This window comes from Tyto alba, unplaced genomic scaffold (genome assembly GCF_018691265.1).
Source record: "Tyto alba isolate M040663 unplaced genomic scaffold, T.alba_DEE_v4.0 Super-Scaffold_42, whole genome shotgun sequence".
Taxonomy (NCBI): Eukaryota; Metazoa; Chordata; class Aves; order Strigiformes; family Tytonidae; genus Tyto; species Tyto alba.
In genome coordinates this window covers 34610915-34624966 of record NW_024881318.1, presented here as the reverse complement: position 1 = coordinate 34624966, position 14052 = coordinate 34610915, and the positions used below count along the sequence as shown (strand labels likewise).

Here is a 14052-nt window from a genome sequence, read left to right as displayed (position 1 = left end):
AGGGAATTTGTGCAGGTCCTGATGAAAAATGTCAAGGTATCATGGGAAAAGTACCATTGGAGGGGAACTACCTGCTCCACTGGAGAGGGAACAGGGAGAGGACACTCATCTAGGAAGCTTCACATTCTTCCCTTCCTGGCTGGCCACTGGGAAGTGTTTTCCATTCTCTCTCTGTCTCTTTCTCCCTCCTCCCACCTACCTCTATCTCTCTTTCTCTCTCCTTCTTGGCACCTATGTCTCCCTTTTGCTTTTTGTCACTCCATCTTTCACACTCCTTACTTGTTTTTTGTTTTCTTTTCTTTTCCCAGCTTCACCATCAGAGTCGATGTATTTCATCAGCCACCGATCCCACTAATAACTGTATCCCTACAGTTACTATGCTAGGTCCAGTCCACCACTGGACATACCTTCAACATTTTCTTCTAATTCAAATGAGTATCTTGTATTAAACTATCTTGAAAGGCAATAGCTTTAGAAAACAGTTATATTGAGAAAAATGTCAACAAAATTACTATAAAATTAGTTTTACTGTAATTATTGGCATAGAAAGTAACAAGGAAAACAACTACCTAAAACTGTTTTTTTGTTGTTTTTTTGGTGTTTTTTTTTTTTCTTTTAGGTAAGAGGATATTCATCTACAAAAAGTAAATATTTGCTACAGTGATAGGAACAAAGAAGTTTCCTGGTGCCACATGCTATTGCATGAATAATGTTGAGCATAGAGTAAATACCAGTAACTACATTTTATCAGCCAGTTAATTTGCAAAAAAAAAATGCAGGAGACATAACTCAAAGTCTCTCAAGCTGGAACAAAACTGAAACATAGACAATGGACTGTACTGCACCAGAAAAAAAAAGATCAGATATAAAAACTTATTTCTAATGCTGACTACAATGTATTGTCAGATTTACACTGGGGAAAATTTTGATTACAAATAGTAACTTTCTAAAGAAAGCCTACCCAAAAACATTTTCAGTGAAAGTGATTGAAAACATTAAAACACATGTGAAAGATAGGATTTTCAGATTTTGGAGATGTCAGGTCAAAAATACTTGCTCTAGTTTTGAACACTGAGCTTTTAGTCTAAAATCCAGTGACTTACTAATAGGGAATACAGATAGTATGTCCATTATATCAAAACATATATTAGTATTTGTATGAGAAGTTCCTCTTTTTCTTCACATTGAGGTCTTTCTCCCCCAAAGGCATGAAGATACCATACAGAATATATTTAGCAGCTTATTGAAACAAACTGACATGGCAATCTACCAATACATTTTTTTCTTGGAAACTGTAGGAGTTTTTAATATTCTAAGAACATTTTAACATGAACATGTAACAGTCAACTTTATCTTATTTCGCATCCTGTTTACATGGCATGCCAAAGATATATGTAGGACTAAATTAAGTCTACTGTAGCCTATCTATTGCTCCCAGTACTTCCAAACTGTCATTAAATAATGTTGTACTACGGTCCTACTGTGAAGTTTTCCCCTATTCAGAACAGTGGGCACTTATTTAAACCTCCACGCGTTTCTATATAACACAGAAGACTAATGACTTGCTAATGCCTATGCTGACCACTGCTGCAAAGTCTAACACTTTTTTGAAAAACCTGTCCTTAAAAACATACACACAAAAGTGAAGAATGGTGCTGTATCAATGGAAGCTATTTCTGCTCCAATGCCATTTTGCTATTTTTAAACACTTCTCAAAGTCTAGAATTCTTACACTGAATGTCACTGCAGTTGTTTTTCACTCATTATGGGTTACATCATTTTAAGTGTTTTCAGGAATAACAGAAGGATGACATGTCTTGAACCTGAGATCAGAAAAGATGTGCTCTCTTCACTCACGAGGGGACACACAGGTCCAGAGAAGGGGTTCAGCAAAAGTGGTCCACTGCACAGTAATATGTTGCAATACCCAGAGGTGTTATAAGCCATGTACTTTCACTGTATATAAAGGAAAACCTGGAGGCTGCTAGGACTTCTCCCCAGACTACAGTAGCTTCTCTTTCTTACATGCAAAATGGAGTCACATTAACTTGGGCTTTCGCCCTTCTATTCCAAATGATAGTAGAGTTAACTTCAAAAGAGAGTGGGAGTGGTACAATATACAGGGACATTCCAGAAGTTTACATTTTCATATTAAAAGTTACACAAAGTGAAACCATGATGTATCTTTAAAAAGAGATACATTCTCTTCTTCTATAGTTGTCTTGATTTCAGTGGTGACTTTCAATGAGGTACAATGAAGACTTATCCTCAGTATAGAAGGATCCAGTTGGGAACTTTTAAACAAACTGCATGTAAACAAGCCCTTTAGACTTAATGGAGTGCACAAGTGCTGAGGGCAGTGCCCAATGTCATTGCGAGGCCACTCTTGGTTAGCTCTGAAAAGTCATGGCAACTGGGAGAGGTTTCTGAGGACTGGAAGAGACCAAATGCCACTCCTACTCCCAAGCAGGATAGGAAGAAGGATCATGGGAAGTACTGACCAGTCAGCTTCACCTTGATCCCAGGGAAGATGAAACAAAGCACTAGAAACAATTTCTACAGTATATGAAGGACAAGAAGGTGATTTGGAGTAGTCAGCATGGATTCATGAAGGGTAAATCATGCCCGACCAACCTGATAATGTTCCATGATGGGATGACTGGCACGGTGGATAACAGGAAAGCAGTGGATGCTGTTTATCTTGACATTAGTGAGATTTTCAACAGTCTCCCATTGCATACCTAGTGACACACTGATGAAATATGAACTAAATAAGTGGATAGTGGCGTGGGTTTAAAACTGATGTCAGGCTTAGAGGGCTGTAATCAGTGGCATGAAGTCTACTGCAGAGGCCAGTCACTCATGGGTTGATACATCTTCATTGATGACCTAGATGATGGAGCAGAGTTCCCCCTTGGGAATTTTGCAAACAACTCAGAACTGGGACGAGTGATTGATACGCCGGATGGATACACCAGATGCTGCCACTCAGAGGGATCTTGACAAGCTGGAGAAATGGGCTGATAGGAACTTCATGGAGTTCAACAAAGGGAAATGCAAAATGCTGTACCTGGGGAGGAATGACACCCCACACCAGCACAGCCTTGGAGCTGATTAACTGGAAAGCAGCTTGACAGAGCTGGAACAGGTTGACTGGAGAAGCTGTGGAGCCTCCACCCTTGAAGATACTCAAAACCTAACTGAACAAGGCCCTGAGCAAGCTGTTTTAGTCGCCCATGCTTCGAGAATGAAGAAATGGAGGTAACAGACCTCCAGAGGTCTATTTCAATTTCAACTATCATGTGATTCTGTGAAACTAATATTAAGAAAAATATTTATTATTTATATTGATTGATTTATTGATTTACACCAACATGTCTAAATCTCCTGTTTGGAAATAATTGTGGTTTTAATTTGAATGTAGTCAAAACAGATGTATAGAAGAGATATAGTTGGATGAGACTGCAGATTGCTATATTTTAATCAAATTTTACTGATGGATTTCTATAACTTTAGTGAAAACACTTCAGAATAAGCATCAGTATTTGTAGTTATCCATAAATATAGATCATCCTTTTAATTTATATTTTCCAAGTATTGCCCGGTCTTTCCACCATTTTTCACTGATGGACAGGTACAGTAGGACAAAATGTTGTCTTGTATGTGTGCTGTGTGTAAGGTGACTAAGCACTGCCATGGCTTCTTTTGTTTGACACAAACCACCAGGCACAGTGACATACAATGCATACTGTATAACTGTTGATAATGTGAACATATTTGGAGTTCTCTTTTCCCCTGCCAGAAGCAGACATTCATATCTGGGTGACTGCAGTTTTAGTCCTGGCCTGGGATATATGTCTTCTCAGATACTGTAGAACATGGTCTTCATAGTTAATGATGATAAAGGAACTGAATGGGCCGTGAACAGTGCAAATGTTTTAGTCATCTAAACATGGCTTCTCTGTGTAATTCTAATGTCCACATCTAGCCTCTCTCAAAATCTCTCTTTGCTATTAAAATTATATCCTTGTATTTTTTCTCCACTCTTCAGGGATGGGAACAGGAAATAGCTGCCATTTTTATAATACTAGGACAATTAAAACTTTCAGCTCTGCAATTAGACATAGTAAATTATAATTGCAAAACCTTCCACATAAATAAATGTTAAGTATGTATGAAGCAATTCTGTGGTTGTTTTCCTTGTGTTGCACAATTACAGAAAGAATAATAAAAATGTACAGTGTTGGAGATTACTAAATTCCTGTTACCCTGATTTTCTGAGGAACTAAGGCTTATGCAGTTTGCTGTCTGTCTGTCTCTCTGTCCTCTCCAATCACTTTTGACCCTGATGGATAATTTTGACATAGTTTGGCAAAGGCATAGAAGGAGGAAGCTTAACTGAATAAAAATGCACATTCCTTCAAGCTTTGTGAACATCAGCAGCTGAATAGCAGACAGACTGACGTACATTGCTGAATGACAAACTGCAGCCTGATCTCAAGTTATCCTTTCTCTTCAGCTAAGGACCTAGTTATCAGCCTGTATGTACTGGCTATCCAGCTGTCCGGGTGGAACAGAGTAAAGGACAACCCACACTGGATCTGAACACTGGAGTTTATTTCAGAACTGGAGAGATTAGAGCTTTTACCCTAGCTGATTATCCAGCACAACCACTCACTCACGTCACCTTCCTACGTCTCAGCTTGCCTCCTCTGCAGGAAGGTCCCTGATGGTCTGCGATGGTGAGACAGAAAATCATGTTGATTGTTGCTGTGACACCTCCTGCAGCCTCTAGTCTCAGGCATTACTGGCCAAGGTCCCTGGGCATCCCACATCATTCATCTCCACACAGCTCACGGATGTCCAGGATTTTCCCCACTTCCATGATCCTTCCTCCAACCAGGATTTCACCTTCCTCATTCTGGGCCCCTTTCTACTTTCTGTGACCACTTGTATTCAGGGACACTTCTTTTTGGAGCCAGCTATTCTTTCCAGGACCCGAAGCCCTCAGTTTTCTAAATCCAGATAGTCTATGTGCAGAAGCACAATGCATGATCTGCTTCCTGACTAGTGGTTTTATCTCTTTATTAGTTGGAGTGTTCATGACATGATACTTTTATTTTCTCTAGATATTACCAAAATTTACAACCAGCCTTTACCAATTGCAGCTAACTGGTAGCAGTCTTGTCCTTCAGAGTTTTAAAGATCAGTTTTATCACCACCCCAACATGCAGTCATTATTCTGACACCTTTTATCACTCACAGTTAATTATGTTTTCATCTGTAGCACTGGTGAGCATGTACGTAGCTGAACCAGTCACAGCACTGGGCTGTTCAGGGGAACCAGCTGTGACTAGTTTTACTGTTCAGGATACCTTTGTTCTGCCTGTCACACGTTTAGGTGACAAAAAGTAATTTTGGTGCAGTGTTATGGAGAAAAAGTAGCTGTCATTAGGTTAGTTATAAAACACAGAAATGGAAAAGAATATAAAATTTTAAACTTTTAGAATAAAATAAAGATGGCAAGTTCCATTACACTGCTTTTCAGGAGGAGCCTGGTTTAGCATTCTAATCAGAAGAAACTAGCTCATGCACTGGACTTCAAAAGCAATCTGTAATCCTGAAAAAACATTTGAGTTTGTTAAACTGCTTTATTTTTTTCTCTAGTTCTAAAAAGACATCATAACAGAATTTTTAATCCTATCATGTCATAATAATAGAAAGTAAACGTTTATTCATGGTCTTTGTAAAAAAATGGATTTTTGATGCATTGCAACACATTGTAAAATTTTACTTCTGATTGAAGTCGTTGAGAATGACTGGTTTTGGGGAGAACTGTAGTTTTTCAACACTATTTGCTGCAGAACTTTGGATGCAAAACAGCTTACAGCTTTGAGAACTCAAAAAGAGGGAATGTCTCTAAAATGTAAAATTCTAGGATGCTTTCTCTGTTTTGTATCAGCTTGTATATCTAATCGGCAATGAAGACAGCACTAGCAATAAAAAGTAGTACTGTATCCCTAAATGGGAGGCGGATCAGAGTAGTGCTGGTGGGACATGTGAGAGGATGAGGAGATCAGCAGAACAACTCATCTGGAACACTTAAAAGATTGATTATTTTCTTCACATGCCAGAGCCCCTGTTCCCCAAGAATTTTTGTGCAGCTGATAAAAAGGAAACTTCAGGTGGCAGATCCTCAAAAGAAAAGACCCTTGGTAGTGTTCTCTGGAGTTTGGTGTTGGTTTTATTTACCATTAGTTTATGTTACCAAAAGGATCACACAGTTACTTGGGCACACAGTTCAACTGTTTCTGCTGGCAATGCTAATTCAGTCACATCACAGAAGAGCTCCAAGGACCCTTGACGTGGGCTGTCTTGTATGTCACTGTAGGGGTCATCAGTAGCACGAAATTGAATTTTTGGACCTCTGGGTTTAATGTGTGAACTAAAAGAAGCAGAATGAAGGCCAAGTAAGCCAATCAGTCACTGGCTATGACATTGCCAAGAGAAGAAGAAAATTATACACTGAGTGGACATGTTAGATAAAGAACAAATTTTTTTTCTGATTATGTGAAGCGTAGCCTAGAGTTGAAGATGGAAGATACTTTTTTTGTGGAGTGGCTGGAAGAAAATAGGCATATTATGAGCGATCCAGACCGAGGGGCCTCACAACTGCAGCTGTTGTGAAGGACGTATACAAGGTCGAAAGAGATAATGAAATTGGAGTTTTGAGAAACTGTCTATGTTGCAGAGAGGTAACGAGGATGGAATGTAAAAAACAAGATAACAAGAGGGAGAAACAGAATGTAGGTACAGCAGAGCAAGGTGTGTGAACAAGCAGCTTTAACCTATTAGCAACCAAAAGGTAACGCGTGTGCTTTGTGCTAGTGTATAAGTTGCTGTGTATCCTTTAATTAAGTGGCATTAACTTGATCACATTGATCGTGTATGTTGTGTCCGAGACTTCTGCGTCACTTTTTGATCCACCTTTACTGCACCAGAAGCAAACAGATAACATTATTCAAGGTTCTGAAAGTTCAGGGCTTCATGGAAAGAAACAAACAACTTTACTCTTCTTTCTAAACACTGTTTCTGTAGTGCTGCTGCAGAGATCATCCTTCTTTCTTCATCCCACATGCTGAAACAGGCAGCTTCTGACCTGTTACGACACAACCTTCCCGTGTCTTAAAACACCTATTATTATTCTGCCAGCCTAAATGATTCTTTGAGGGTGGTGGAACGGTGATATCCTCCTTTACAAAAATGCTACAGTTCTCTTGAAAAGGTTAGAATAGACAACAACCAGAGCTAGAGGGCCTTTGGATTTAAGAGGTCCAGAGTAGGTTTTGTAAAATATTTTACCCATTCTCTAAGAATTATGTATAAATCTCTAAGAATGCACATAAAATCTGTTGTTAAATATAGACAACGACTGCAACTAATTCAGGGAGTTAAAACTTTCGGCTTTTGCTTAGTAGTTTATCTTTCTCTATATAATATTTGTAATCACTAGATGTTCCTTTGTGGTCTAATAACACAGATTTCAGTTTGAAAGCAAATATAAAGGCAAAGTATCAGGTTAGGGCACACTATAAAATCATTATAATAATACTCAAATCAAGTTTCAGGAAGAGACTAAATATTTACATCACCAGTGGGTGTCTGAAGAGATTGTGGATGCTTTCATGGTCAGCCTAAGTCATACTCTCTCAACTTTAGAACCCTGAATTTGACCTCCATGACCTGATAAGGTTCCTTCACACAACAATCATATCAGAGGTAGAGGATACTGGTCATGTCTAGTAGTTGGCTCTATTCCTTTACAAAATCATCCTGTCCTTCATGTACATGGAAGATGATTCTTCCCCAAGCATATATCACACTTCTCCCTCACGGTACACCTTTATCCACATGACATTTGCACTCTTCCCTAAACACCCCAGACACTGTGGATAACACTGAAATTGCAAAATTTCTTGCCATCTTTGTGGTAACATGAATGCAGAGGGGCTCATTTAGTGTAACTTTCTGTCTTAGAAAAGATCATGCAGATCCACATTTGCAATTATTTTTTATGGTTAAAAAAGATGTAAATCTATATAATGACATTTTACAGAAACTGTATATCAAATTCAGATGTATGAAGAGAAATTAGAATAAGCTTCATTAAAGTGTTAAATTTATCAGCTCTATTTATTCTGAACAGTATTTTTTCTGATATGTGGGTCATAGCTCCTATTATTAATACTGAATGTGGTAAAACACAACTCCATTTCATCACCGTTACATATTTTCTAAAGTTTATTTGCTTTTGCTCCTGCAGTTATATCCTGGTTACATCGAAACATAGTACTACTTCTAACTAAAGAAGGAATGGGGGTATGGTTTTTATTCAACAGTGCACCCGTGTGGCAAGATTTTAAAAATACATAGATCGTGTATTAAGGGAGTGGTTAAATTAAATGTATTTTTTCATTACAGAAAACAGAATAACACATAAAAGTTTTCATAGATAGACACAATGATCTGTTCGCAAGTATAATTAATTTTGGGTACTTTTTTTGTCTGTTTTTAAATTCTTTTATCCTACTTTGATTGCATACTTAGAAAAAATATCCTCTTTCAAATATTTTGCTGATCCAAGTCACAGCTCCCAATAAACAATATTATCTTGTTTTGTCATGTGGCCCCATTCTTCACGGTAAATTTAATTTCAGAGTGTAATCATGATATCTGTATTTCTTTCATTACCATAGACTGAAAGATCTGTTTTCCAAGGCAGAACGGAATATAGATGAGAAGTTATCACACCACAGTCTACAGATGTCATATTTTGTGGCTTCTCAGTTACTAGTCTACAAATAGAATGCAGAATTCTGACTTCAAGTTCTTGTAGCCTCAGGGCAAGGCCAGACATATAACAAGAAGTAACAACTTTTATTAAGCTACTGTTGAAGAAAGTATAAATGAGCTTCCAGGCCCAACAAGCTGCTAAACATACATTGAAAAAAACTACTCATTTAGATATGCAACATATAACCATGTTATCTCAGCCCTGACTCACAGGGAAGACCTACAAAACGCTTTCAAAGGATGAGCATTGAACCAATATTCTAACTTCTTGGAATGCAAAAAAAAAGTGGAAAACAGATACTGGCTTTGTAGTTCATTATAGTCTCTCTCCCCATGACCAAGCTGTATATTCCAGATGCTACAAATTCTTTTTCTTTCATTAAGAGGACAGCCACCTTGAAGAAAACATAACAGGTACCTGTGCACCAAGAGCTTTCAGGCAGCTGGAGAGATGGTAACTGGCTAGCTGACACAAGTAAAATAAATTTTACTGTTGCCATTTCTAGTCTTTGAGAAGTTGTATTTCAGGGGGAAAGAAGCCCCTTGGAGCACACCTCCCACATTTTGGGTAATCACAAGCAGGTGTAGACCAGTATAATGTGTCAGGGAGCCGAAGGTTAGCCAGGAGCAGAGAAACACAGCAAGACATGCAGGTCAGAGTGCTCACTAACAAGAGATGCAGTACCACAGTACCCAAGCAAGAAGAACACGACTTAAAATTCCCCTCTCCTCCAACAGTATCTGTTTGGTCCAGCTGAAATAGTTGGACTGTCTATAATCTTGCTAAGATTTCTTTCACTCTGCCATTTCCCACAGCTAACAGATTTCTTGCAAAGCATCTGGCTGCCAGCAGGTCCCACAGCAGGGAGGCTGCAAGCAACATGCATCTCAATGGGGCTGGAATACTGGAAAAAGACTTTCACAGTCCTGAAGAAAAGCCTTATTTTGAAGATTACTGGGGAGCTGATCCTCGTTAATCCAGGGCAGGCCTGATCTCTAGACTTGTGAAGACTTGTGGCCTTACATGTTATCAGGCCAATAATTGATGGGTGGAGGTAAGCCACTGCTTAAGGGTCCTATGGGAAGAGGCCTAAGAGTCCTGCTTGGGTGACTTTTCCCATTTGACTGACCAAACAGTACCAGAAAGTGAGTGTCACTGGCTGAACATCCAAAAGCCACAAAGCTGCTAAAAGAGCTGCCAGTCTAAACTGCTTTTATACTAGAAATTCCCACTGTAACTCAGCTGGCTGCTTTCCATTATCTTCAATCATGCTTTTTCTACAGGTGATTTCATCTCCACGTATGTTGCAGGAAACCCTCCACCAGTTCTGTCCCCCTGATGATGACCCTCCACAGCTTGGAGTGGGAATTAGACAAGCTGAACACTCTTCCTGAGATAAGTTATTAAAGAAAACCCAAGCCTGCATTCCCACTGTTTTGCACCAGGACATGCTAGTCCATTATGGTTCCAGTAAGAAAGGTATTCAGCCTCTGCAAAGCATAATTTCAAATGCAATTTATTAGAGTTAACACCATAAAGAAATAGGCAACTGTTATCTTAGCTGTGAATCAGGAGTAGTGCAGCATCAAATGGGCCTCTGAATACCCTATCTGTGGAAGGGCTACCCCATTGTGGTCATCCAAGCTATTAGAGGATTTTTTACAAGAAAACAACTCTATTCATCATTTCTACTGTCAAACAGAAATTATATTTACATAAAAACTTCTTGCTGCACTTTTAGACAGATGCAAGTTCATGGAGGTGGTGTGATCGCTGGTACACGGGAGCTGCCTGCCAGCTCCTCTAACAGTGAGCTGCAGCCCTGAGGGCCATGTACATGCCTACCCTTGAGTTAACTGTTGCATGGATCACTAAGGTCTCAATGCACAACAGTCCTCCGGGCAGGATCACCTCCCTCCAATGTGGGGGCATGTTGCAGCCTCTGAGCCAGCACCCCGCATGCCAAGTGGCCTGACCTCATTTCTCCAGAGTCTGCAATTCAAGAAGAGATTTTGGAGGATAAAACCAGGTAGCTGTAGTATCAGTAAGTGATCAGGAGAGATGGCAGCACCTTGAGGATCAACGTTCATTCATTCACTGTACGGAGGCTTTGTAGACTGGCGTTGGAAAACAGGACTGGAAGGGGGTTTCGCTAACCTTGTGGGTCCCAAACTTCTGTGCTGTAGGCATGGCCAGTGTGGGAAGCATAGCACCGTGAGCAGGCTACCACACCCGCAGCATCTGCTCAAGCCCCTTCTGCAAATACAGCTTGACAGAAGCATTTATGAAAGCTGGCTGTGACCCAACAGGGATGAAGGGGATGGAAATTTTCTGGTGTCCTTAGAATGAAAAAGCATAGTAACGACACGGTAGTGGTGCCACATTTCTGTATGTTATTTCCATACAGACAGTGTCATAAGCAAGGTCTCTGGAGTGATCTCTGCAGAAAGTTACCTTGCAGGAGGCACAAGAACGCCCCCACAGAAGCAGAGGCTTGGTCAAAGAAAACTTGATTTGTTTTTCCCCACTTACATTGTCTCTCTCTTTGCAAGGTACCCGGGGCACTTCAGACAGCTATGTATGTTGGCAGGCATAAGCTCAAGCAGTTGCCTCTCAGGTGCTTACTACTACTCCTGTGGAGCCCCCGGGAGCCCGGGCACGGTTCCTCCCAGGGGTGAGCAGAACGGGAGGCCGCTTCAGGGCAGACCTGACGGGACTGCCAGCGCACCCCCACCGCGGCTCAGCGCGGTGGCCTGGCCGCTCCCACTTACAGAACACGAAGTCCTCGGGGAGGAACTTCCGTGGGTAGGGCTGAACGCTTCCACCGCCTTCCCCACTCCCACCGCCGAGCGTGTTTCACGAAACAGCTGGAACACCCGGGAGATCGGTCACTAGTGGGCCCTCAGGGCAACCCACCCCCCGCAGAGGGGCAAAAGTCCTCTCAGGCTTTGGCGAGGCTGGCGGGCGTTTTCAACCACCCGCATCGACAACGGCGCCGAGTGACGACACCCGGCCAGCCCGGCCTCACTCATGACGACATCAGTGCCTCACGTGCCCGTCCCGCCCCGCTCCGCGCACGCGCCCTCAGCTCCCCCCCCCCCCCCCGGCGCGCCCCGCTCCGCGGCAGGCGCCCTCTGATGACGTCCCCATACCTGGCGCCCCGCGTTCCCACCGCGCCGCCGCCGCTCGAGCGCATGCGCGCTAGGTGAGGCGGCGCGTCTCCCATTTTCTCGACTCTCTCCCGGGCCGTCGGGCCCCCTCCCCCCCCTCTCGCCCGCCGGCTGTTAACTGATGCCGCTGCCGCCTCCAGGCGCTGGCCCGGGGCTGCGCCGCGAGGCGAGGAGGGGAAGGGAAGCGCTCGCCGCGCAGACATGGGCTGGCCGGTAGCGGCCAGCGCGGAGACGGCAACCCGCCGCCCCGCGGCGGGCAAGCGCAGGAGGGCGGCCCCGTCCCGGCGCGGGCGGGGAAGGGAGCGAGGCCGGCGGGGGGCGGGCGGAGGGATGCGGCGGCGGCCGCCGCCGGAGGCGGCCCCTGAGAGCGAGGGCGCGGTGCCCGGGCGGGCGGGGCTCCCGCGCAGGCCCGGGGGAGGCTGGCGCCGGGGAGAGGCGGGCCGGGCCGAGCCGGCGGCCGGCCGCTGCCTCCGCCCCCCGCAGCCAGGGGCCGGGCCGAGGCCGCGGCGGGGGACTGAATCGTGTCTCTCTGCGTAGGTGAGCCCGATGCGGATTCGCCGGCTGGGCGAGGGGGAGCGCGGCCGTCCCTAACTGATGCTGAGGAGCCGGGCCGGGGCCGGCAGCCCCCCCGGAGCCGGCGAGGCCCTGTGCGTGCGCGGGGTGGGAGACATGGACCCTCCGGGCGCTGCGGGAGGAGAGCGTTCGGCGGAGCGGCCCGCGGCTAGCCGCCTTCGGTGCGAGGAGGAGGAGCCGGCCAAGGAGGGAGATGGTACGGGAGGGAAGAGCGGCGGCGGCTCCTGGGACCAGAGCCTGGATCCCGAGCTGCAGCAGGGCTACCGCATCTTGCGCGAGTTTCTGCTGGAGAAGTACCGGCCTCTGACAGCACCGTTTTTGAAGCCCCTCGTGGATCAGGCATCCGTCGGGGCAGAAGGAGCTGGCTGCCTCTCGGCTCGTAGCAGCAGTCACTCCTTTCAGCAGTCGCCAGCTGGAATGTGGCTGCTGAAGATGGAAGAGAAATTTTCCAGCGGGCAGTACACAGGGATAGCAGATTTTGTGGGTGACTTCCGCCTAATGCTGGAGACATGTTACCGGCTGCATGGTGTAGATCACTGGCTCTCCAAACAGGCCCAGAAGCTGGAGATGATGTTGGAACAGAAGCTGGCGCTGCTGTCCCGGTAGGTGCAGAAAACTCTGTAGGGGCCATGCCACATGCTATTTACATAAAAGTAGAATTGGAGAGCATGTTTCTTTATGTAAAAAATACCATTTGCATGGCTTTTAAAAAATCCACAGTAAGGTTCTCAGACTCTCAATATGTTCACAAAGAGGAATGTCTCCTACTGGGAACTATTCAAATCATAATTCAGAATGCTTTGGAGATTCCAAACCCAAAAATACCAAAATGCAAAACAGGGCACAGCATTTCCTGGCTAAGATTTTCCTTCTGAAAGCAGCCTTTTATGAGCCTCGAGACACAGTCGTTTAGACAAGATGTCAAATGCTCCTTTATTTTATGCTGTCAAAAGCAAGTGAAACTACTCAAACTCTGCGTGAACATCTGTCTCTTCAAAATTGTGATTTTTACAGTTTGTGGTATTTTTACTGTCTTTAAAATAAGTAGGAATAAAATCTTGAGCCAACGTACCTAATTTGAAATGGTGTATTTTTTGAAAATCATAAAATGAAAGGTAACGTATAGCATATTATAGTCTTAAATGGCAAAATGGAAATTGCGATATGTTTACATATAAGTCCGTGGCAAGAACTTGTGTATCAGCCAAAGCAGCTGAAGCATAGAAAGCTGTCAAGCCATATAGTAGAAAGCCCATTTTAGATCACAACTGAAATACATGCTTTTTCATAAGTTTGACATAGGCTTAATTTAGTCATACTCAGAAAACTGGTGGCTTCTTACAATGAAAGGTCCACCAGTCTTCTGTGTGCCATAATATTCTGCATGTAAAAACTAAGAGGATTTTTTTTGATGAAGGTGAAGAAGGAACAGCATTAGGAAACACATAAAGCTGT

The 14052-nt window shown here is 43.4% G+C and overlaps 1 protein-coding gene across 3 annotated transcripts in view; it reads left to right on the top strand.

Annotated features, from left to right (window-relative positions):
- The first annotated feature begins 12006 nt into the window (after positions 1 to 12006).
- Positions 12007 to 14052, top strand: part of KIAA2026 (KIAA2026 ortholog) — a 53999-nt gene continuing 51953 nt past the window's right edge. For 2 of the 3 annotated variants that reach the window (XM_033003810.2, XM_042804812.1), the window contains exon 1: positions 12465 to 13199. In XM_033003810.2, the coding sequence (XP_032859701.1) occupies positions 12619 to 13199 (581 nt within the window). In that variant the 5' untranslated portion in view covers positions 12465 to 12618. Of the gene's footprint in view, positions 12060 to 12464; positions 13200 to 14052 lie in introns of those variants that run through there. The other variant, XM_033003809.2, reaches the window with a different exon arrangement.